Source organism: Medicago sativa, chromosome 1 (genome assembly GCF_051527215.1).
Source record: "Medicago sativa cultivar Bolivia chromosome 1, Bolivia_mono, whole genome shotgun sequence".
In the NCBI taxonomy this organism is placed as follows: domain Eukaryota; kingdom Viridiplantae; phylum Streptophyta; class Magnoliopsida; order Fabales; family Fabaceae; genus Medicago; species Medicago sativa.
Genome location: NC_140749.1, coordinates 32,842,376 through 32,867,689, shown reverse-complemented (window position 1 = coordinate 32,867,689; position 25,314 = coordinate 32,842,376). Strand labels below are relative to the sequence as shown.

Below are 25,314 nucleotides of genomic sequence, written 5' to 3'. Positions count from 1 at the left end.
GATGAACATATGCTGAAATCAGGTAGTAACTAGTTAGTAATTAAGGAAACAAGTGACTTCACGACTTAAATCAGACCAGTAACTCCATTCTCCTTGCACCTTGATAAGGTAGACGCTGATAGGGCTATCTGTTTGTAGAGCTACCGAGCGGGAGAGTGTTTTATGTACTTGACAAATTAATTAGGTTATCATGTCCCGACGAACTCATCAGTTAGATAGTCTACTTAAAATAATTGAACTTGACTTGTCTGTTAATTAATTCCAACAAATGAATAAAGGGGATTCAAAGAATCCTAAGCGCCACTAACACTCTGCAATCAAACATGTAACTTTGCCCTCTTGCAAACAGATTAAATTGCAAAACTCTAAGCCCTTATCTCTTTATTTTATTTTGTTCCCAAATAAGTAACGTGAATTGGATACGATACTCTACTTATAACTTTATTACTTGGTAAACAATTTGGTACACTTGCCTAATTCGACCATCAAGCATGAAGTGACAGTTCCATTTTCCTCTCTCATGCACAAGTTCCAAGACAAATCTGAAAAAGGCATGGGTCCAAGAACTTTCAAAAGTTTATACGAAGAACAAAAGTCATGGACAAAACCCATAAATTCATTTGACATTCATATGATTTAATTCGTTCATGTGCTTAATGCTTTTTCAATTGAGGATCTGTACGGGTAATCTTGAAAATTGATCTGTAGAGAATTAGTAGGACTGACAACCCGAATTTACTTTGTTCATGGCAGCTCTAATTGCTTATTTCTCATTTATATTTAGTGAACTTAAGTATGAAACATCATAATTTCTAAATCTTCCTTCTGGTAACGACGTAATTATAACTAGGTTATCTTCTCGAACATGTCGTTGTTAGGGTTAATAAAGATTTCTAAATTTAGTTTCTTAGATCATGAGTAGACACCACCTAGTTGATTGTTTTTCGAGTTAATTCCAACAAAGACGGAGCGGGGATTCAAGGATTCCCTAATCACGGTTAATAATCTGAATCGCAAACCTAATCTCGCATTGGGCAGGGCAATTAAACCCTACAACTTTATTCAATTCTCTTTACTTTCAATCTTTGAAATAAGTTTTACTAATAGCTAAGTTGAACGGCAATCCCTGTGGAGAACGATAAACTTACTACTTTATTACTCTTACGATTTGGTGCACTTGCCAATTTCATCCATCGGTGGAAATGCGCGCCGGTTGAACTTTTGGGCTCATTTTCTAGATCTTTTTAGGACTAGATTGTCAGGTTGGAAGAGTATATTTTTTTTTTATCTTTGGGAGGTCGTTTGATTCCCGTGACGTCTGTCATGTCCTCTCTCTCGGTCTACTTTCTTTCCTTCTTCAAGGCTCCCACATGTATAATCTCCTCTATTGAATCTTTTTTTTGGGGCGGGGGGGTATGAGGAAAATCTCTTGGGTTGATTGGAATTCAATTTGTTTGGATAAGGAGTTTGGGAGTTTTGGGGTTAGACGGATGATGGAATTTAATTTTGCTTTGTTAGGGAAATGATGTTGCAGGATGTTAGTAGACAGGGAAGATTTCTGGTATAGAGTGTTGTTAGCAAGGTAAGGGGGAGGGAGGGATATTGAAGGAGAGTGATAGGGATGGTTCTGATTGGTGGAAGGAGACAGTGAAGGTTAGAGATGGGGTCAGTCTAGAAGTTGGAAGTTGGTGTCAAAATAATATTCGAAGGGAGGTAAGGAATAGGGTTATCTACATTTTTTTACAGGTCATTGGTTAGGTAGGTTGACGTGTAGGGATAGTTTAGGAGGTTTTTAATTTAACCTTAAATCGTTCGATTTCAATGGCATATATGTTTTGTTTGGGGTGAGATAATGGTGGTGAGGCGTGGAAGTAGAGGAGAAGGTTGCTTGCCTGGGAGGAAGAGTTTGTGGATGAGTGTCGAGTGTTACTTGTGGATATTTCTATGCAGGGTGATTTATCAGATAAGTGAATTTGGAGGCTGGATCCGGTTGGTGGATATTATGTTCGTGGTGTGTATCATCATTTGACATCTGCCGAAGATACTACTAGTCCTATTGTTTTTGTTTTTCTTTGGTATAAAGCGGTTCCTTTGAAGGTATCTTTATTGGCTTTACGTCTTTTTAGTAACTGGTCTCCAACAAAAGATAATCTAAAGGTTGCGGTCAATTTGAATTGGTTTACCAATTATTTTTTGGTTGTGAATTTTCTGCTTTGTTGTAGATTTTATTTCAGCAGTGGATCAGTTTTGAGTTTGTAACTCCCTCTCAAGTTTTGGATCATTTCATTTAGTTTGGTCACACAATTGATTTTTCTAAAGTGTGACGCTCATTTTTGCATTTAGTATGGTTTTCTGCTACTATACTAAGGTCATATGGAAAGAGAGAAATAACATGATTTTTAATAAGAAGTATGAAACAATTAATCAACTTCTTGATAGCATTAAGTGCCTTTCCTATTGGTGGTTGAAGCTCGATACTATTTGTTTAGACGTGAGTTATCTCAATTGGTGGTGTGTAATCCGTTATTAGGTTTGACCCTTTCTCAATAGTTCCTTTATTATGACTTTTCAATTTCAATTTTTAAATTATTTTGTAAAACTTCAATGGTTTACTTTAGCACATTAAGTAAATCACTTATTGAATTGGTTAGTAATATATTTCATTTTAATTTCTTACAAAAATTAAAGTTAATAAGATGGTTATAGATAATTAAAATGCAATAAATAAAGTGTTATATAGGCAAAGGGCAACTACATCACGGAATCGGATTCCTTTCCTATTATTTCCTTCTGACACGTGAAAATCTTTATTATTTTCCATTTTGTATATATTCCTTTATTTATAAAGTACACACATCTAGTAGCTTTAATTAATTACTTCTAGATCCATCAAGTACACACACAAACGTTGTAATCCTCACCAAAAACACAAACAAACTCAACACTCTCATAACTCTTTCATCCTCTCATCACCCACTTCATCAAGATGCAATACAACAACTTAGGCCGTTCAGGTCTAAAAGTCAGCCAACTCTCCTACGGAGCATGGGTAAGTTTTGGCAACCAGCTCGACGTCAAAGAAGCAAAATCCCTTCTCCAATGCTGCCGCGACCACGGCGTAAACTTCTTTGACAACGCAGAAGTCTACGCCAACGGTCGCGCAGAGGAGATCATGGGACAAGCAATCAAAAGCCTTGACTGGAAACGCTCAGACATCGTTGTTTCGACAAAGATCTTCTGGGGAGGACAGGGTCCGAATGATAAGGGGCTGTCAAGGAAGCATATTGTGGAAGGGACGAAAGCGTCGTTGAAGAGGCTGGGGATGGAGTATGTGGATGTTGTGTATTGTCATAGGCCGGATGTTTGTACGCCGATTGAGGAGACTGTAAGAGCAATGAATTTTGTTATTGATCAAGGTTGGGCTTTTTATTGGGGGACTAGTGAGTGGTCTAGTCAGCAGATTACTGAAGCTTGGGCTGTTGCTAATAGGTTGGATTTGGTTGGACCGGTTGTTGAACAGCCTGAGTATAACCTCTTGAACAGGCACAAGGTAAATTCAAACCATTTTTGTTGAGATTTGTTGAATATATATGTTGAATTTGTTTATTATGACCATAATAATGTTGGATTTAGGACCTGTTTGGATTGGCTTGTTTCTGAGGTTATGTAAATAAACTAATTATTCATTAGTTTGTCAATACAGATAGTTGATGAAAAAAACAGCTTATGAAGATGCAGTTTTCGTTAGTGAGATCATAAGAATTAAAATAAAAACTTATTTATTTGGTTGACTTATTTGAGCTTATCTACTATGAAAATTACCAAAGCCACTTTTTCCCTTATGGATGATAAATTGGTACTTAGTTTTGCAGCATCTTCCATTGTAGGATGTCCTTCCTATTAACACTGCCAGCCAACTTGAAACTATGATGCCCATATTTGATATGTTGTGTACTGTTGGTGTTAATTTTGTTTATATCATTGATTTGTGTTAGGGTAAAATTGAATCTGTGATGCTCAGATTCTGTGTACGGTTAGTGTTAATTTGATGGCGGCCACCTCAAACTTTTTTCTCTAGCTCTGCTCTGCCACTGGTTTTCACAAGTTTTTTTTTGGAATATTTTACTACTTTCTCCAATATATATATGGTTCTGTTTGGATAAACTATTTTTACAACAAAAGAATTTTTTTATAGCATATACAAAAACAGTTTAACCTCTATTTAACCTTTTTATATAAAAATAGCTTATGTAAGCTTATGCATAAACACTTATCATGATAAGTGCTTGTGCTATAAGCTGCATACAAGTTTATAAAAAAACATAATTTAGTTTGCTTGTTTTTTGTTGATAAATTTAATCTTCTTGTTTTAGTTTAGTGGTTGGTATGTAATGTATTTTTTACTCCCTCCGGTCCTTAATATAAGAAGAAAAACCAAAAAACATCAAAACCAATGCAATTATTTATTAGTGTAACTTTTTGAATATTTTTACAAATATACCCTCATAAAAAATTATGAAGCATTAAATACACCTACTAATATTAAAAACACAAACAATAAATAAAGGGTAGAAAAGTCTTTTAAACAATAACTACTAGTTAAAACTTGTGATATTTTCTTATAATTTGGACCAAATTTTTTTTTGAAAATTTTCTTATATATATGACCGGAGGGAGTACTTTTTGTTGGAAATTGGGTATCCTCCACATGCAAGTCAACTGCAGAGTCTAATCCCTCGAGTCAATGTACGACTAAAATGTTTGGCAAACTCCCCAACAATTTTAACATGTTATATTGTATGTTCGAGTTTGAGACATGAGACTTTGGGTTCGAACTTGAGACTTTGATTCTATTGACATGTTTAGTGGTTAGTGTGCAATGTATATGACTATTGGTGTGCAATGTATAAGCGTGGAGATTAGATTTCGGCTAGAAGAGTTTAGCGGTTGGTGTGCTGTATATGACTATTGTAAACCTTTACACTATTGATAAAAAAAAGTTTTCCAAATTTAAATTGCTGATGTATGTTTTAAAAAAAATTAAATTTAAAAAGGAACGATTGTTAAGGGTAAAATTGTATAGGAAAAAGTTCAATCAAAGTTGTTAGTTCTTTTGGTTACATCTTATATGTACGAAGTTTCCACCGCCGTTTAGTGTTGATTAATCTTTATCAGAGAACCTGTTGGGCACACATGGTGGGTTCTCCCCTTGTTGAGGGATGACTCAAAATTTGGTGTTTGGAAAATGTTGGAATCGTGACACAATTTTGGTATCGTGGCACGATTTTCAAGGCCGTGAATGGGTGTGTTCTGGAAGCCAAATTGTGACACGATTTGGGAAAACGTGACACGATTTGTGGATAAGATTTGTGTATTTTGGGTCGTACGCAAGGAATCGTGACACGATTTTGGCAACCGTGACACGATTTTGCCCGAATCTGAACACTATACAAGCATTTTTTGACCCATTTGTTGGGTAAGCTTGGTGAATCTCATGGAAACCAAAGGAGGGAACTTTTAGGGTTTTAGATACTAAAGGTTGAGGGTCTTTGGGTGAGGTTCAAAGCTTCAAGATGTGAATCTTGGAGAACCAAAAGAGGGGGTTCTTGGGAAAAGGGTTGGTGCCTTTTGGGGAAGATTCATGGGGTTGGGAAACACATGAGTGGAGAGTCTTTTGTGAGCAACTTGGGTGAGTCTTGGGAAACCAAAAGAGAAGATTCTTAGTGAAATCAAAGGCTAAGGGTTGGTTCTCTTGGGGGTTAGATTCTAGAGTTGGGAAACAATTGTAAACACCTTGGGAGAGTGAAAATTCATTAGTGTCTTGTTCATTGGTGAGATTGGGAAAATGGGTAGAAATTAGGGTTGTTCTTTGTGAGCTTGTTGAAGCTAATTTCTTGTAACCCATTTGTATCTCTTTGTAAGAACTCATTGATAGTGGATTGGAGAGATCAATCTCTCCCCCAGAGTAGGTCAAGTTGGACCGAACTGGGTGAACATTTCTTGGTGTTGTTATCTTTTCTTTACTCTCTTTATCTTGTTTATTCTTTAGTTGGATTGTGGTTTTGCTATGAACTTGGTTTCTAGATTAGATCTAGATTGTTGTTATTGCTTGTGGTTAATTTGGTTGTTGGTTGCCATTGATACTTGCTCCACGAATCTAAATTTCATTGATGTGAAGTTTGGAATTGACCGAATTCACAACACCCCTCCCAACCGATATTTTTGCATACGCAAGCGTTAGAGAACTAACCCCTGATCACTTGCTTAAGGGATCCCTTACCGCTTGGATAAATCCATTGTTGGTGGTGCAAAGTGCTAGCTACTTTTTAGTTTCCACTATATGATGGTATGGATAATGTTGCGATATCTTATATTTTCCTTTTTGTTTTAACCCTCTGACTATGATGGAAAAGAAGCCGATAATTTGGAGTTCGGCTGGAGGTAAGTAAAGTTTGGCCAATGATTGTTTCAGCCAAAATTTATCCTTCACTAAATCTCATTATCCGGTTGAGCCAATTGGTTACTGTATGCTTATATGATATGATTGATATAAATGTATGTGTCATTTCATTTTAATTGGATATTTGTGTTGATTTGATTTGAGTGTGTAAATGTGTGTTGCAGGTTGAGTCTGAGTATCTTCCCCTGTATTCTAGTTATGGAATTGGTCTCACCACTTGGAGTCCACTTGCGTCTGGAGTCCTTACTGGAAAATACAAGAAAGGAGTTATTCCCCCAGACAGCCGTTTTGCTTTGGAAAATTACAAGGTAATAAAAAATTTAAGGCCTTTTGTAGTTTTCTTTTTAAATAAACTTCCGTGTCTTTCTTCACTGTTTCTTATGATGGCGTTTTGTAATTTAAAATGAATTGTGTCACCAAATTTAAATGTAGTTTATGAGAGCATGATAGAAGATGGAATGATTTGGGTTTATGAAGAGTTAGGTCAATTTCGGTCTTTTTTGACGACTAGAACAATGAATAAATTCAAAGAGATGAATAACATAGAAACTATTTTGGATCGTCAACTAGGATAGAGATCATAATATGTGAGGGGTACTAATTAGCGTTTATCGAGTTGGTGAACAATTTGAGTTTTGTTTTTTAGTATGAACAAATTCGAAGTGTTGAAGATGAATACATGAACTAATTTAGCCGAAAATTTACACATATCAGCACCGTAACTGTAATGATTGATTGCCTTCTAAATTGACATATAGGTTCTGGCACCATTGTTGTATGATGGATAGAAATGGAATTGTTTTGGCCTCTTTTGTTTAGATTACTGAGCTATTATTTCTTTTCTCACTTTTCCTTGTGCGTTGTAGAATCTTGCATCTCGATCACTAGTTGATGATGTGCTCAAAAAGGTTGATGGTCTGAAGCCAATAGCTGATGAACTGGGTGTGCCATTAGCACAACTCTCAATTGCATGGTGTGCTGCTAATCCTAATGTTTCGTCAGTTATCTGTGGCGCTACAAAAGAGTCTCAGGTTAGTTTTCACATTATCAAGAAATTTTTTACAAGGACATCATTTAGGTATTGAAAGCAATCTGTGTGTCTATTTTTTACATCATACATTCTTGATACTATATGCATTTAGCAAGAAATACCTGTAGCAGCTGGAGAATGTTAAGTTAATTATCTCTAGCATTAGCATGAGATAACTCGAACTTTCTGTTACATGTGGCATTAATATAGAAACTACTATTCACATATTACCAAGTGTGCAGTATTTGGAAATGTTCATTGTTTTCCTTATGGCATGAAAACTTGTCAAATAGAAGTGAATCCTGAGAATTAGGGGCCTTTTTGGTTTTTGTTTCCATTTTCTGGTTTCATTGTTTCTTGTATAAATCTTTGACAACAAGAAATAAAATGAAAACAAAGTGACGTTTTCGTTATTAAAGGTACGAACAAGAAATTAAAACAAAGAATGGAAACAAAAATTAGACAAACTCTGTATAAGGGTACTGACCGCTTGTAGAATGTGAGGCAAAATACTGATATGTAGTATTGTAGTCATTGGAACAGTACAATCGAAACTTACAACCAATTATGGATGGAGACCCATTTAAGGAATTTAACAAATATTAAAAAGATTGAAAATTGCAGCAAAATAGAAGACAAAGGACATGCACTTGAGTGCTAAAGAGAGAAAGGGATTGAACCAGTAATTCCTACTTTCATCCTTATATCACATACTTTCTGTTACCTTTCTTCTCTACCATATTCTTCCGTGGTTCTTGAGTTCATGGATTGAAAGTAACCTGTTCCAGTCTGCCACTTGATTCTGTTAGGCCACTTGGTTCAATCATTCAAAGAAGCATTGTCAATAGCTAAACAGTCGTCCAATTGAAGGGATTGAACCAATATATGTTGGTTTAGGTGGCAAGTCTGAATTTTCCTTAAGTCTCGAGTTTGAAGTCAAGTTTTGTTAATAAAAAGTTAATCCCCGGGAGAGTTTTTCCCCCTTATATTGGTTATTCGATTCAGCTCAGATTATGCCAAGGTTAGACCAAAGAATACAGAAAGAAAAAAAAGCTCAGATATACATGTCCATATATATGTAACTTTTATCTTAATTTGTGGAATAACTTGCCTGCAAGAATGCACTTTACCATTATAATTTTGCCCCCTTATTTGTATGTGTGTGTGTGTGTGTGTGTGTGTGTGTGTGTGTTATGTTGTCCTATGCTTAAATCTAGGAGAACCTGAAAGCAATTGATGTCATTCTTAATTTGAAGCATAACTCTTTTGCAAGAGTGGAACTTTTCATTCTAAATGATCTTATCTTTTCTGTTTTGCTTTGTTTAGATTCATGAGAATATGAAGGCTATTGAAGTCATTAAACTACTAACTCCTGCTGTGATGGAGAAGATTGAGGCTGTTGTTCAAAGCAAACCAAAGCGCGCTGATTCGTACAGATGAATTTAAGGTTTCTCATATGCTACACAACATATATGTGCATTCACTGGGAGGTTTCACGACCCCGTTTGTTGGGAGTGCAACTTTATGTTAAAGTTAATTGTTGTTATTGATGCAGTTTCCTCCTTTTATTAAGTATATTCCAAATGTGTTTTAGGAGCATTGTACTCCAAGGATTTAAGACTGGGATTTGGGTTTACATTATATACTCCTAGATTAATATATGCTTATGGTTTTTGGATAGTTCTTTCTTTTAAAATATCAGGGTATTGTTTGGATTTTGATATAGTCCAATTGTTTCGTTTCACTTGATCCATGAAGTTATTACCGTGAACAAGACGTGATTAAGTGTCTGCTTGAATTGACTTATTGGAATTTATATACTGATATAAGTTTTGTTAGACTGTTTGAGAGAACTTTTAAAACCAACTTATGACATTTTTCATATGCTTTTTATATACTGATATAAGTTTTGTTAGACTGTTTGAGAGAACTTTTAAAACCAACTTATGACATTTTTCATATGCTTTTTCCAGCTTATTTTCATAAGTTCTTCAAGATTGCTTTTGAAAATAACTTGTAGCATATACTAAAAAGTTAACTTTATTTTAGTGGTGTTAGAAATAACTTAAACCCACTTGGGTGACTTTATTTTATCACTTAATATAACAATAGTTTTTGTAATCTTATGCATAAGTCCTTATCATGATAAGCATTTGTGATTTAACTTGCAAATAAGTTAGTTTATCCAAATATGACATTAATTGCATGTGTGATCTCTTGTGTTTATTTTAAGTTTCAAGTTGCGCTCTTACATTTTAAAAGTTTTAAGTTGATCTAAAATGTTATCCATGTTGGAATAAGTGAGTTTCTTCTGTCACTTGCCCTTTTGAACGTGGCACATGGCCAACCGATTGTAAATGTGGATACCTCTTTGGATAATTAAATAAAAACAATACTTAATAAACAAACTTGGCAAACTTATATATTTGTTATCATCTTTAATCACATTAATCACCATCTTTCATCTTCATAAAATTGCAGCAACAGCCCAACAACCTCCCATAAAAGAACAGCAACATAACAACTTGTCATCCTTCTTTTTAACCCTTATCTTCTACATTTCACCAACCCAACAACTTCATCTTTCTTCAATATTTCTTCCCTCTCTCTTATCATCGTTTTTACCTTTTTCATTATCAGTATCATAAAAAAAATAAATGGAGGAGGGATGAATTTCTGGGATATTTGGATGAAGGTGGGATGAGTTATTTGGATGAATTTTTGGGTTACAAATTGGAACCTTGTTTTACAAATTTTCTAAAAACAAATTGAAAATTGTTGTTCACAAATATTATAAGGCTGAAACACACGTATAAAAGACGAAAATGTCTCTCGGCAGTTAACTGCCGCCGGTTGCGTTGAAATCAATTATGCAGACAGTGGGTTCTGTATAATTCTACCAAGCCATTTTTCGGCCAGTTTTTACCTGTAATTAAACCAGAGCATTTCCAAAGGCAATATAACTCATACAACATTTAAACTCAGGCATAAACAAAAAAAAATACATTATCTTTAACAATTGTCCATAATTAAATCAAACCGACATTTGGTTCAAAGTACACGAAAGTTTGAAATTCATCAAAACGTTACATAGTGTCCATAATTAAACAACACATTACATAACGTTAAATTAAATCTCTACTACATTCTAAGCAGTTGCATATGGAACGAACATACATATATAATATATTATCATCCACCATATTCCGAAACATAAATCCGACGTCGCTATCGTCTCGAATAAGCCAAGACATATAGCTTGCCGTTTTTATGCGTATTCATCTTTATCTTCTCCTAGGTCTATGCATGGCATCTGACCAAATAAGTGACGTGTATATTGATTTTCACCAAGATGCTCAAAATATGTGTTAAGTTGTGCCTTCAAATAATCAAGAGAGTCGGTCGACGTTATCATAACCTTAACTGTCTTTTTAAAAGCGGAGTACCTAACACGGCCTTCAATTTTTGCAACCTCAGACGTGTTTCACTTCACAAAAGTTTTATGAAATAAAATCATACATTAGGATGTAATTAAACAAAACGTAATAATCAATAAAATGTATACAAAATGCGTAAACATAAATGCGTAAACATTAAGAAGGAAGAAATAATTATGCACTAGTTTCACCACATAAAAGTCATATTATCATATATTTATATAAATTACATAATGTTAGCTATATATTGGCCACAAAAAATTGGCGTTACAATTTCGACCCCAAAATATACGTCAGTGTAATTTCTACTAAAAAAAAGGACTAACACCGACAAAAAAATCACTCATTAAAGACCAAGTGATTGGGGAAGATCAAGTGAAATAGAATCTTCCTCATCTTCCGCAATAACTTCAAATTGTTGATTTGCTTTTTCGGGAGTGTCCAACATAATAGGCGTCGCTTTGTTTGTCTCCTTTTATGGTTGCGGCGGTTTGTTTCCACTTTCAATAATCATGAGCTTTCGAAACAAATCATGTTAATCCAAATACTCATCTTCCCAAGTCACCGCATCTTGATTCTTGTGATTGTGCCACTCCGTAGATGATGGAGGTAGTGGACAACCATCCTTCAAAAAAATAAGCACGAAATGATTCGGAATTACCCCAAGGCACATGATGGGAGTTTTTTCCTTAGCCGGAGGTGGTGGCCCTCTTAGTGGCAAAAAAGATTCCGATTTTCCAATTTCAAGATTTGTCAACACGACCACACACCTTTTGTAATAATTAGCAACAATGTGTCCCATGTCCGGAAAAGTCAACCACTTATCAACATGTGCAATACCACTCATATTTGTGGGAGGATGTAAGCCATATAAAATGTAGTTATAACGATCCTCACCCACATATACTTCCACATAATCATCTCTATCATCTTTCAACTCTTGAATAAGATGTCTACGAATCATGATATGACTTTCTTCGATCAATCCCATGAACTCAGCTATATCCCAAAATCCACAATGTCCATCGCTTATAACATCCACCACTTTTTCAATAAATGGAACCATGAATCGTGACATATAATCAATATACCTCATAACTGGAATAGACGTTGGAACCGGAATAGGCTTAGGCTTTGGATACCAAGTAGGTGGTGGAAGTGGGGAAAGTGATGTTTTACCAAGACGAGCACCTCTTTTTCTAGAAAATGATGAAGTTGTTGGTGACGGTGACGGTTGACTATCCGGATTTTGGGAATCAACAACCTCCCACGAAGAAGGGATTCAACTAGTCGATGTAATTTTTCCTCTAGACCACGCAATGTCCACTTTTTTCTTGGCTCCCTTGGTTGGTACATTTCGTGGTGGTGGAGACATCATGGTGGTTGCACAATGTTCCCCTACAACGTGACTCTTCCAAAACAATATTGTCCAAAGCATATCTAGGCACATGACCACCTAACCCAAAGTACAAAGTGACATCTTTGAATCTATGTTCCAATACGGTAACGCTATGACCAAATGATGTTTGTATCGCAGTGAACTGAAGCACCAACATGTCATGTATTTTCTCCCAACAAGTACCCAAATTTCCCACACTATTGTCCAAATATTTCTTTACTAAAGCATGAGCCGATTCTACATTGTTGGTGGTTCTGCAACCAAGATGCAACACATGGTCTGCCAATGCTCTCACTATTTTCCCCTTCACTTCATTCAAGGTGGTCATGGCATACTTTAGGAAAAGTGGGAAATCACTACAAACATCTTGGAACTCCACTAATGCATTTGCATATAACTCTTGAGTGGGCGATTCAACAATAACTTTCCATGCCCTCATTATCTTCTTGACAACATCGCCATGTTTCACCTCTTTCCCATCCTTTTTTCCCAAAGGATATCTACAATCCAAGATGCACCTTTGTTTAACATTTGCTTGCACATGAAAGTAACAATTCATGGCATAACTTTCGGGGAAAACATTTTCGACCACATTCATCAAAGACATATCCATGTCAATCACAATCACATTAGGCATATTCATCTTTGACGTAAGAAGTTTACGCGTCATTTTTAAAACCCAAACAAAGTTTTCCTCTTTCTCATGTGTCACAAATCCAAAGCCAACCAAATGTGTCAAATCAGTCGAGGTGACTCCAACTATCTCAAACATTGGCATCTTGTACATGTTGGTTTTGTAGGTGGAGTCCATAACTAAAACCTTGGAAAATTGTTAAACAACTTAACGAATGTTGGATGAGCCCAAAAGATATCTTCAATAGTAGTACTTTCACTTTGTGTTCTTGAGAAATAAGTATAGTTGTGCTCCTCCAACTTCGAGATTAGATATTGCAACGACGTCTTGTCACCTTTATTTGCCTTCCATATTTGTTGGCGTTCATTGTATACTTGCTTGATATTTATTTTTCATGCAATGTGGTCTTTTGTTCTTCAAATTTATCAAAATATTTCTTGGAAGCATCTTGCTCTTGGTTAAGTCACGTACAATCTTTTGGTCATTCTCCTTTAATCTACCGGCAAGAATGTTTCCTTCTAAAGTCGGCTCCATCACATGGTTGTGAACTCCATTAAGAATGTTCAATCCCCATTCCTTTGTTTTCCTACTAAGATATCCAATAACCATGGACAAGCACGCACATTTTCTTGAGCCCGTTGACTCATGCTTCAGTTTTTTTTTCGGCACTTTGTGAGCTCCACTCCTTTCACACACTTGTCGCAAGATTGGATTGATCAAGCTTGATCTTTGTATAACAATTGTAAATCCCGCCTTGTTTGCTTGACGACGTGCCCAATTAAGTAAGTCATCCCTATCTTTCCATTTCATGTCGTCGAAAAAAAACTTAGCCGTGTCAACTTCGTTCGCATGAAGTGGGAGGACACCGAAGTCAACATATTTAGAAGTTTGAACATGGACGGAAGCTCCATCAAAGTTTGGTTTGGCTTCAACCTTAGGCGGTTTGACATCTCCGAATTTTTCGACAAAATTTGGTTTTGTCTCTCCCAGATCATCTTCCGCGTTGTCAGCCATTACTATAACTAAACAACATAAAACTATGTATTAACAACTAACTAATGCATAAACATCTATTTCATAATAAATTAAAACAAATAAAACAAAAAAAAATACTTTTTTTTTGGAAAAAGAGGTAGTAGCTACGGAATTTTTAAAAAACTGCCCAGATTTCCTCGGCAGTTAACTGCCGAAATTACTTCGGTAGTTAACTGCCGATGTCCCCATAATTCGGCAGTTTACTGTCGAAGTTCCCATTACAGTGTTTTCATGTAAACTGACGTTCAAAACCACAAAAACAGCAAAAAATAAACCGAATAAAATGCACAATACCTTTTTTTTACGTCAAAAGTGTGTTGATACCTCCTATGCTTGATGCTTCAATGATTTTGGAGCAAGATTTGGTGAAAAAATTATTGGATTTGGGGGTTTAGATGGAAGAGGAAAGAAAGGTGATGATGAAATAATGTGTAGGGGGAGCAGGTGACTGTTTCATCTGATGAAACATTTTCTCGATAGTTAACTGTCGAGGAATTTAAAAACCGGCTGCACTTAACTGCCGAAGAAACTTCAGCAGTTAAGTGCCAAGGAATAGTTAAACCGGCGGCAATTAACTGCCGAGGGGTATTTGCGTCTTTTATATGTGTGTTTCAGCCTTATAACTTGTCCGAACAACAATTTTCAAATAAATTTGGGTTTGGGGTTATTCAAACCTATTGTTCTTGAGAGTCAATTTTTGGGTTCTAATCAATTTTTGGGTTTTGAATTGGTATCTTGTTATTCAAACCCATAAATCAAAGTGAAAAACAAAGAGAAAATATGAGTGTATTTTGTAGAAATAAATATGTGTTTGGGGTTTTTTCAACAAAAAAAAAACTGTGTTTGGGGTTATTCAAACCGATTATTCTTCAGAGTAAATTCCTAGGTTAAAAATTAAAATTTATATTGTTGATGTTGAAGATTGAAAACCCTAAGAGGCCATGATAATGAGAGGGAAGATGGACCAGATATTGGTGATGGTGGTAAATGTGTTGGAGGAAAGGTTGATGGATGAGTACAAGGAGGAGATGATGAAGGTCCTCTAAGATGATTGGAAAATGTTGATGCTGAAGATGAAGATTAAGAATAAGGGAGTGATGAATATTAAAAAAAAATTCATTTTTTAAACTGATTAGGTGGCATTTTTAAAAATTTATTTATCAAGTTTATGTTCACTTGTGAAGTCCGTTAACCATGTGTCAAATTCAAACGGGCAAATGACGGAATAACTAACTTATTTTAATGTGAGTATCGTTGTGGACCAACATAAAAACTTTTAAAACATAAGGAACCGATTTAAAACCTAAATTAAATATAAGGACCAAACATGCAATTATACATAATTATTTCAAGTGCTTGAAAAATGAATGAGGCATATTTTTATTTCACTGCTGGCTTATAATTGAAAGGTTACGTTTCTTTGGCTAAGGATCCTTAATAGCTATCATGTGTTGTTTTATAGTGCATTTAGGGTATGTTTGCGAGTTGAATTTTGGAAGGTTTATGAGGAGAATATCTTGGAGGGATTAATCATTTAAAAGTTTAAATTTTAAATTTTTTGAAAGAACTAATATGTTATTCTTTCATTTTTTTTGTAAATATCAAATCATTAAATATATGTCAAAATATAAAGTTGATCCTTCCAAATTATGTCCCTCCAAAAAACAGATCGTAAACACCCCCTAGGTTTTGTCTTGAAGTTGAAATGGAATGACTGGAGTTAAAAGGAAGAATAAGGGAGAGTAAATCCCAATTGCAATAAGTTTTTTTTCTTTCTCATGGGACCAAAACCACCTAATATGGAGGATTTATCAACAAAAATCATGTCAATATGTGCCCCTAATTAAGGATTTAACAAGTATAGTAAATATTTATTGTGAATACATAATTTTTAAAATGTTGATAAATAAATTGACATAATTTTTAATACGTAAATTTTTATCTTTGGTATACTATCATGTGCATGTTAGCATCTCCCTAAACTCACTACCAAAAAAAAAAATCTACCTAAACAAAATACATTAAAACATATTTGGAGTAAAACTTTCACATATGTTAATATATATTTCTTTGAAAATTACCCCTAATTAAGAGAAACTAAAATCAATATTTGGTGTATTTATTTTTCTGTCACCCTCTTTAAAAACACACTTGCAAATAAGTTAGAAGATTTTCCTTTACTTCCCTTTGCCCTAGCTTCCAAAGCCCACCTCTTCCTTTCTCTCATTAATATTGTGACTACTTATGGGGTTTTAATTATAATTATTTTCAAATATATGACATTACCAGTAAGAAGAAAACAATGTTCATTTCAAACTTTTACATGTCTAGCAAGGATAGATAGTATGAAAGAAATACATATATTGTTGAAAGGGCGCCAAACATAAAATAAAAAATAATAATAATAAGTAAACACCGTAATGATATATTATCATAAATTAAATCCAAAATAAAATTACTCAACACTGAATAGTGATGATATATTCTTAATATCTAGATGAATACCTTGTACCAAAAAAAAAATTAGATGAATACCCTAAAATTAAAAACAATAATATAGCAAACCCTAAAATTAAAAACAATAATATAGCAAACGCTCCTACATAGGCTAGTACTTAATTATATAAATTAATCTGTCACAACTAGTAACATTTTAAACCATGCAATAAAACCCAATTTGAAGTTCCTGAAGAACGCACAAAGCTAAGAGGGTCACAAACTACCTTTAGATCTTGATGAAAATAGAGCATACCATTAAACTTGATCGAAGTCGACAACACAACGCGAAAGTTAACAGCTCCATGAGAGTAACCAGCAACAATCTCAGATGGCACATGATTATCCACGTATTTGTTGAAATGGACACTATGGGTGACCTTGTTATTGATTCCTTGGGAAAAAGGTTCTATAACACCGGTGGCGAGAAGGTCTTTGGGATGATCATCGCTATAATCAATACCAACAGAAATGGCGTTGTAACTAATGCCATGCAAGAAATTGGTATTTGAAATGATAAGTGTAATGTTCATCTCAGCAGTGAGCATAGAACCATTAAAATTGAATGACTCGAGGGAAGCCGAATCAACTTCAAACTTCGGTGCAAAATGGAACAAACTCAAGAGTAATACAATGATGATGGATGTGATCACGGTGGTGAAAACGCAGAATCGAATTGGACTTGTTATCGTGCAGTTGCATTCTCTATCACCAGTTCTACTATCTGGTACCGTGCCAAGGAAAAACAAAATAAAAGATACAAGACATGTGAGAGGTAATAAGTAAAAAGGAAAATGTGAACATGCTAATTAAACTTACACAATTAAAGCTAAAATTAATGTAATACTAAGTTAATCTGTTGATGTTAATTTTTTTTGTTATTCAAAGGTGAACAATACATGTTTTTCAAAATTATTTTTTTGGCTAGAAGATGCTTACAACACTTCATTCATGTCAATATGATTGATATTTGATGCATGTTGATAATTAAACGAACGTATTAAAGCTAGGTATTAAATGGGTGAAGTAAATCATTTTCACGTCTTCAATTAACCTCTACATGACATCACCCCTATGAAAATAATCAATAATTATTTTAGAGAGCAAAGCCTACATTCACCGCTAAAAAACAAAAATTAGTGAGGGAAATTTAGTGAGGGAAAACATGAAATCCCTCTCTAATTTCGTCACTAAATTTTGCGGTCAAGGAAACTTGTGAGAAATTTTATTTTTTTTCATTTATAAATTTCCCTCTTTAATTTTGTTTTTCTAGTGATTTTCTAATTGCAATTCATGAAACCAATTGAGAGATACAACAAACCCAACGACTCCCCTCGACATCAACCTTCAAAACTATTGTAAAATTGCAAATTTTTATTTATTTATTAATGACCACACTGTAAATAAGTGACAACAAAAATAGCATTATCCCTCAAAAAAAAAAAAATATAGCATTATATGCAGAGGTTGATCTCATTTTTTTGGAATATTTTTCACTTGTCTATACTATATACTTGAACCTCATGTAAACAACTAAAATGTTGCTTCTTGAATGTCGCCAAATTATTTATTCAACAGAAAATAAAATCAAACATCAATAATTTAGAGTTGATAAGACGCATATATAAAAACAAAACAAAATTCAATAGAATCATGTTATGAAAATAAAATCATTAGCTGTTAACAATTTTCGCCAAGGACAACAGTCCACTTAGGGTTTTCATCCATAAAACCCTAGTTCCTCTCCTATGTAAATTAATGTATGTAAATTAATGTATGACGTAAGTTCAGGTTACAGACGGCCCATAATTATAACGATAGACCTTATTATCTAAGATATGTTGATTTATCATAGAGAGAATAGAAATACCTGAATTCATGGCTAGTGATCGCAAAATAGTAACTTAGAAACGCAAAGCAAAGAGGGAGAAACAAATAACGAATGATGAACCCTACTTGTTTTTTTTAGAGACTGTGACAATTGATGACTGTGTGTTAAATGAGACCAATATATTATATGGGAAATGCTAACCGGTGCCCCAGGGCACTGGTTAAGGATATTAAAAAGGAAATTATATAGTAGTTAATGCATTGAAATTGTGTAATTAATTTATAATAAAGTCAAAAACAGTTTCCTTTTATGATAATAATTCCCTTTTATGGTATGCTTAATTAGTGCCCTGGGGGCACCGGTTAGCAGGACCCATATTATATTCATATGAGATGATTAGAATTGGTAATATAATGAATGCATAATTAAGATTGTTAATTACGATAATAATTAATTAATCCTAAATTGATTCTGAATTGAGTGAGATCGACTATAGAAGAGGTATAATGTGCATAAGACCATAGTCTATTTGTAGAGTTTTTATTTTACAAGAGTCTATCTGAATCTATTTGTAGAGTTTTTTTTTTTTTTTGAAAGGAGTCTATTTGCAGAGTTGTCACTGATATCATCCTTTATTTGGCCAATATTAATTAAATACTTAATTATCCCTTAAACAAGCGCAATTAATATTTAATTTAATCTTTTTTTGGTAACAATATTTAATTGAATTTGATCACACACAATCGCAACTACTAATACCCCTAAAAACCATAACTACTAATTGATAAATTGATTAATAAATATGTTATTTAATTGTAAACTATATTTAAGATTATTGATAAACAATCAATGACAATATCCGTAATATCTATATATACTCCTATTGATTTGTTTTCCTTTTTAAGTTGGATTAACACATAGCCTCCCCCATATCGACATCAAGTAGAGGGGTAGTCCAAGCAGTTCTTGCTATCACAAAATTTCCTTCGGCATCACGAATACAAGCTCCAAATCCAACTTTGTTAAGGGTAGTGGAAAAGGATGCGTCGACATTACACTTGAACCTCCCTGGACCACGTGTGTTTCTGTTGGTGTTCCGATTCCTCACTTCTTGAGCATTCTTCCAACTGCTCAAAAAATTCCCGGCGCGTTCACCTATTTGTTGAGCCGTTTCCGTGACGTTATTTCAAACTTTGTTATTTCTATGTTTCCATAAACTCCATAGAATAACCGCAAATAGCTGTTGTTGGGGAATATCAAGATGCTTGAGCAAATTAAAAATCATATCAACGCAGGAAGATGCATTGAAGTGGGTAAAAGAGCTAAACATGGTGCATATGGATTTTGAAACAGACTCAAAAGTTGTGGCTAATAGCATATATGGCATGGAGGGTGTCTCTGATTTCATGGCAATAATCAATGATTGTAGACACTTGTTGAGTACCGATTTAGTGAACTCTGATGTGAAGTTCGTTAGGAGACAAGTCAATGGCGTTGCTCATAGTTTAGCTAAGGAAGCACTACACGACACTAGTCTCCACATTCATCTTAACATTCCACATTGTATTTCTACTTTGATCAATAATGAAAAGCTATAAGCTTCTTTCAGTCAAAAAAAAAGTTGGATTAACACGTGTATAATTGGAACACCCAAAAAAAATGTGTAGAATTGATTGGGACTTTTTTTTTTCACGTTAAAAGACAATTTCATTAATGAAAGTCTGACAATAAATCAAATGCCGACTGCAGAAATACAAGGCGGAGTTTCTTCGACCCATATGCAATCTAAATTCTTAAGAGCATATTTAGCTAAATAATGAGCAGCTTGGTTGGCTTCACGCCTAACATGCAAAAAATTTAAACTACGAAAACTATCCTTAAAACTAATACAATCTCGAATAATAGAGCCAACATAGTTGGGATATTGTTGCTGAGCATTCAACGCTAAAACCACATTAGAAGCATCTGATTCTGCTATAAGATTCATAAAAGACATGTCTTTTGCAAATTCCAAACCCTTCCGCATAGCTAAAGATTATGCGACCTCTGAATCTGGTAATGAAAAGACTTGCCAGGAACTAGCACCAACGACAACACCTTCATTATCTCTCACCACAACACCAATACACCACTTATCACCCTCTATTGGCCTTGCTGCATCAATGGGACTTTATTTTATTTTATTGCGTACTTGTCGGTTCTTAATTAATGGGATGAAAATATACAGATTTATCAACAAAAAAAATTGCAGATCAGAAATAATTTTTTTTCATGAACTTACGATATTTTCTTAAAAAAAAATATGCAAGAGGATTCCTTAAAAAATAAAAAATAACACTAGGGGAGAGTCATCAAATTACTCCTTTCGTTTCACATTACTTGTTGTATTTTGACAATGAATATCATTGACATAGCTTTGAACATAGTTTTTGACTAATTTGTAGATACTAAATATATTTTTTTGTCAAGTAGCTTAGTGGTAAGAATTCACATTTTTCAAGATGAATAAGTGGGGTGTCCGGGGTTCGAACCCCGACCCCTGCATATAATAAGTGTTGGGGGGGGGGGGGGGGAGTAGGAAATTGGTTTGAAGAAAATATTAGGCGGGTGGTAGGAGATGGGAGGGACACATTGTTTTGGTATGATAAGTGGATTGGGCATATTCCGTTGAGACTGCGGTTTCCTCGCCTGTTTGAATTGGCGGTGGATAAAGAGAGGAGGGTTGTGGATATGTGGAGGCTCGGTTGGGGGATAGAGGGAGGGGCGTGGGATTGGAGACGCCGTCTGTTAGCGTGGGAGGAGGAGACTGTGAGGGAGTGTTCTATGTTATTACATAACTTTGTTTTGCAAGATAATGTTCATGACACCTAGCGGTGGCTGCTAGATCCGATAAATGGCTACACGGTTCTCGGATTTTATCAGTTCATTACTAGTACAGGTGATTTGGTGGACATAAGTTAGGTGGTTGATGTTTGGCATTAGAACGTTTCTTCTAAAGTTTCTTTGTTGGAGTGGCATATGTTTAATAGACTCCCTACTAAAGACAACTTAGTGCATCGTGGCATTCTTCATGCGAATGACTCGGCTTGTGGTGAAGGGTGTGACTCAATCGAAAATGTGGTACATCTTTTTCTTCAATGCAAATTCTCAAGCGAGCTTTGGTCTCATGTTTTTAATTGGTTAGGTATCTTTTTTGTGTCCGCTGGTGAGCTCCGACAAAATTTTACTCACTTTACTAAGATGGTGGGAATGCCATTATTCTCACATTTATCCTCCAGGATTATATGGTTTGTAACTGTTTGGGTGATTTGGAAGGAGAGGAACAACCGGATATTTCAACACACGGTGTCCACTCCCTTTACTCTCATTGAAAAAGTAAAGCTCAATTCATTCTTATGGTTGAAATCGAAAAAAGCGGTCCTTGCTTATACTTACCAGGACCAGTGGCGACACCCCATTCTTTGTATGAGTGTTCTTTTGTAATTTTTTGGTGTTGCTATTGGCGGGTGCTGTAATTGTGGCACCTTGACTCTGTAAATATTGTTGGGGCAGCCTCCTTTGCACACCTTGTACGGGTGGTTTCCCCTTTTGGTTTGCAGTATATCTCATTTTCATTTGTTAAAAAAATAAATAATAATAATGCATGTCTCTGCCAACTGAGCTATGCTCACGGGGACTATAAATACAAATATTAAAATATAAGATTTTGTTCAATTTGTTTCAATGAATATTTTTTTCAAAATAACAATTTTTTATTATTTTTTCTCTAGATAATTATATAATTAGTAGTCAAAGTTGTGTCTTGTCATGTGTAAAATAGTAGATTACGAAATATATTGTAAAATGGAAGGAGTATAACTAAGAGAGCCAAATACTACATAGTTATCCTCTTGTTCTTCTTTCGAAGAGGTTTATGTTGATTCATTAAGATTCAAAGAGTCTTTCCTTACATCACTACTAAGATCATCTGATTCTTAAAATTGAACAGCTTAAATTTTCAAATAAAATACATTTCAAGTTTGTATGGTAATTTACTTGCTTTTCAAGTTTGGTTATTATAATTAGGAGTGTTCGAGGTGTGGTTTGGTTTGGTTTTGAAGTTAAAAGTCATTAAAACTGCAAGATAAAAAAAACATGCAATTTGGTGTGGTTCGGTTGACTTTTAAAATAAAAACCGAAGCAAACCAAACCAAACTAATGTGGTTTGTATTGGTTCGGTTGTTGCGGTTTTTTGCAAGACAATACAAATTTTTGTTTTAAAAACAACTTTTTTTTTGAACAAGTCAAAATGGAATATAATAGATCAAAATGAGCGGTTCATCTCGCACAAGGCGTGCAAAAGAGAACCACCCCAAAGTTTGTACAAAGTCAGATCAGTGATGTCTCATGAATTAGCACCACGAAGTAAAACAAGTTACAACAAAAGTCTCATACAAGATAAAGGATGATGCCACCAGTCATGATAGCTGAATGAAAAGGTAGTGAGGCTCGTCTTTAACCATTGGAAAGATAACATTTTTATCTTGTTCGTCAATTGTTGAAGAAGCAACTTATTTTCAACAACTTATTTTCAATGATGTTTCAAATTTGATCCAACATTACAATTTTATTTTCAACCTCCTATTAACATAGACCAAAATTAAAAACATGGACCAAAAAACAATTCTCTTCAGTAAGAAATGCAAAAGTCTAAGATTTTATCATTCTCTAAAAGTTCACATTGAGTTTCTATTCATGATATATCTAACATATATGCAAAAATGCAAGTATAATTAAAGTAGCACGTAAATACAATTTTAAAATCAAAAACAAAGAAAAAACTTAACAAGAGGAACAATATATCTTAGTAAAAAAAAGAGAAAAAAATGTCATTTTTCTCATTGAAGTTCTAGAAGTACTAGGTTTGTGACCTAAGTTTAATTAGTGTTTCTCTTATGTTGCAGTTTAGTTTGGTTTGGTTCGGATGCTAAAATAAAAAACGCAAACTAAACTGAACTATGCGGTTGAGTAAAAATATGATCCTGATTCCCAATGCATCCGGACCAAATGCAGATTTTGCATATTTTGGTTTGGAATGGTTCAATTTACGACTTTTTTGATTGAATTCGTTCGATTTTGAACACTCCTAATTATAATCACTTCTTTTTGTTCGGCCTCGAAAGCCGCTCATAACATAGTTTAAAATTTGAGCTATAAAGCTCGAACGAATCATATAAGGATCCAAGTGTTGGCTAAATTAGAGCTGAATTCACTTCCCTCTACATTGTTTTGTTTTAAATATGTGAGGGGAACCAAAAAGTCTATATAACTCTCATCATCAACTCCATGCAAATATGATTTGCAAGATTTTTGTGGGGTATGAGTGATTTGTGGCAATTTGTTGACATGAAAAAATATCTCTTCAACAATTGAACTTGATGATCAATCTAAAAGTCAGGTTAGATCCTTGTTCTTAGTTTTTAGGTTTAAAGATCTTTGACAAGTTTCTGAACTTCTTTTATCTTTTCCACTTTCCCAAACCCATAATATTGTAAGTAATTAACTTCATTATAACAACAAAACCCGACAAAAAACGACATTGATGGACCATTAAGCCGGCAAACTCTCATTCCCATCCACTCTAACTGCACTTCAGAATGGACAAGGTTACCACCACCACCTGCCTCCGGTTTTCCTCCCCTTCCAGGGGTGGCCCTGAGGGTGGGCTTGAGGGGCGGCAGCCCAGGGTAACATATTTTTAGGGACACCAAAATTATTATTTGTACTTAGTAGTTAGTATTATATAGATATATTTCTTTTTAATTTCCTTTGATTAATTCTATTGAGAATATATTTTTTAAATAACTTTGATTATAAAAGAATATTTTACAACAAAAAATGCAAGAAAAAATATTGAAATAATTAAAAGGACACAATTTATTGTTTCGCCCAGGGTACCAAAATACTTAGGGTCGGCCCTGTCCCCTTCCTTCCACCCTTGACACCAAATTAAACATATTCATCTTGTCTTCTTTATACTTAATCCCGAAAGCCTTTCTAACTCTTCAAACATCCTCTACAACCACTTTAGAGTTAGCATACAAGATCGTCCAAGTTTTCCAATCATCATTAAAAGTAGAGGCATATGTATCTCTTGATAAAGAAACATTTTTACCATGTAATAATGATGAATCTGACCCCTTGGAAGTTGATCTCTAATGCTTGATAGTTGATAATATTCCATTTCCGATAAAAAAATGTAAAAATTAGTCAATAAAATAAAATAATAACAATTTGTAATTGGTCATAATTCCATTTTATCTAATTTTATTGTTGGACGGACCCAATTGAGGGCCAACTCCAATTTCCATAAAAAAAAAACAGCAAATAAATACTTTTATGCTAAAAGCGTGGAAAAAATTGTTTTTTCTAAAAAGTAATTATGGTCTTTTTTGTGAAAACAAAATTATTTTTATAGAAAATTAAATTAATTTTACAACAATCTCCAAATCGGAGATGATAACCTTATTTTTTTTGGAAGGAAATAACCTTATTTTTTGGCTTCTACTATTCAATTGTCTTCCAACAAAAGACAACTTGCTCAAAATAGGGGCGATTCCAGCTATTTATCAATCTTGTGTGGGAGTGTATGGTAGTTTAAATGACGTGGTTCATCTAATTTTTCATTGCTACTATTTTTCGTCAATTTTTTATTACAGTTTAAGATTTGTTAGGCTTTGTCATGGTCATTCTCTATCCTATTTCTGATCACTTAGTTCGATGAATTGAGAGACATCTCTAAATATAAACGGGGCGTTATTCAATTAATTTGTTTTTCCACGATTTGGGTGGAAAGAAAAAATTCAAGAATCTTCAAGGATAAAAATAATATCATCCACCACTCGGTTGACAAAATTATGAGGCAATCTTTTGGATGACCAAAAGCAAAACACATCAATTTAATTTTAACTATCACTTGTGGTGGTTAAATCCTACTTTATGCTTTGATTGTT

General features: G+C 34.4%; 1 protein-coding gene and 1 pseudogene across 1 annotated transcript; one reads left to right on the top strand and one right to left on the bottom strand.

Moving 5' to 3' along the window:
* Positions 1-2,919: 2,919 nt before the first annotated feature.
* Positions 2,920-9,170, top strand: KAB1 (potassium channel beta subunit 1). The gene is made up of 4 exons (XM_085716224.1): positions 2,920-3,550; positions 6,625-6,768; positions 7,327-7,491; positions 8,817-9,170. Exons 1-4 carry the CDS (start codon positions 2,987-2,989, stop codon positions 8,928-8,930), a joined length of 987 nt encoding a protein of 328 aa, XP_085572350.1. The 5' UTR covers positions 2,920-2,986; the 3' UTR covers positions 8,931-9,170.
* A 2,096-nt stretch (positions 9,171-11,266) lies between these two features.
* On the bottom strand, positions 11,267-17,253 carry LOC146954416 (uncharacterized; annotated as a pseudogene).
* Between the last annotated feature and the right edge of the window lie 8,061 nt (positions 17,254-25,314).

Bases quoted from the DNA above. Each gene is read 5' to 3' on its own strand.
- KAB1 (XM_085716224.1), top strand. From the start codon at position 2,987: ATGCAATACAACAACTTAGGCCGTTCAGGTCTAAAAGTCAGCCAACTC. The intron at 6,769-7,326 runs GTAATAAAAAAT...TGTGCGTTGTAG, and splicing joins TTGCTTTGGAAAATTACAAG to AATCTTGCATCTCGATCACT. The intron at 7,492-8,816 runs GTTAGTTTTCAC...TGCTTTGTTTAG, and splicing joins GCGCTACAAAAGAGTCTCAG to ATTCATGAGAATATGAAGGC.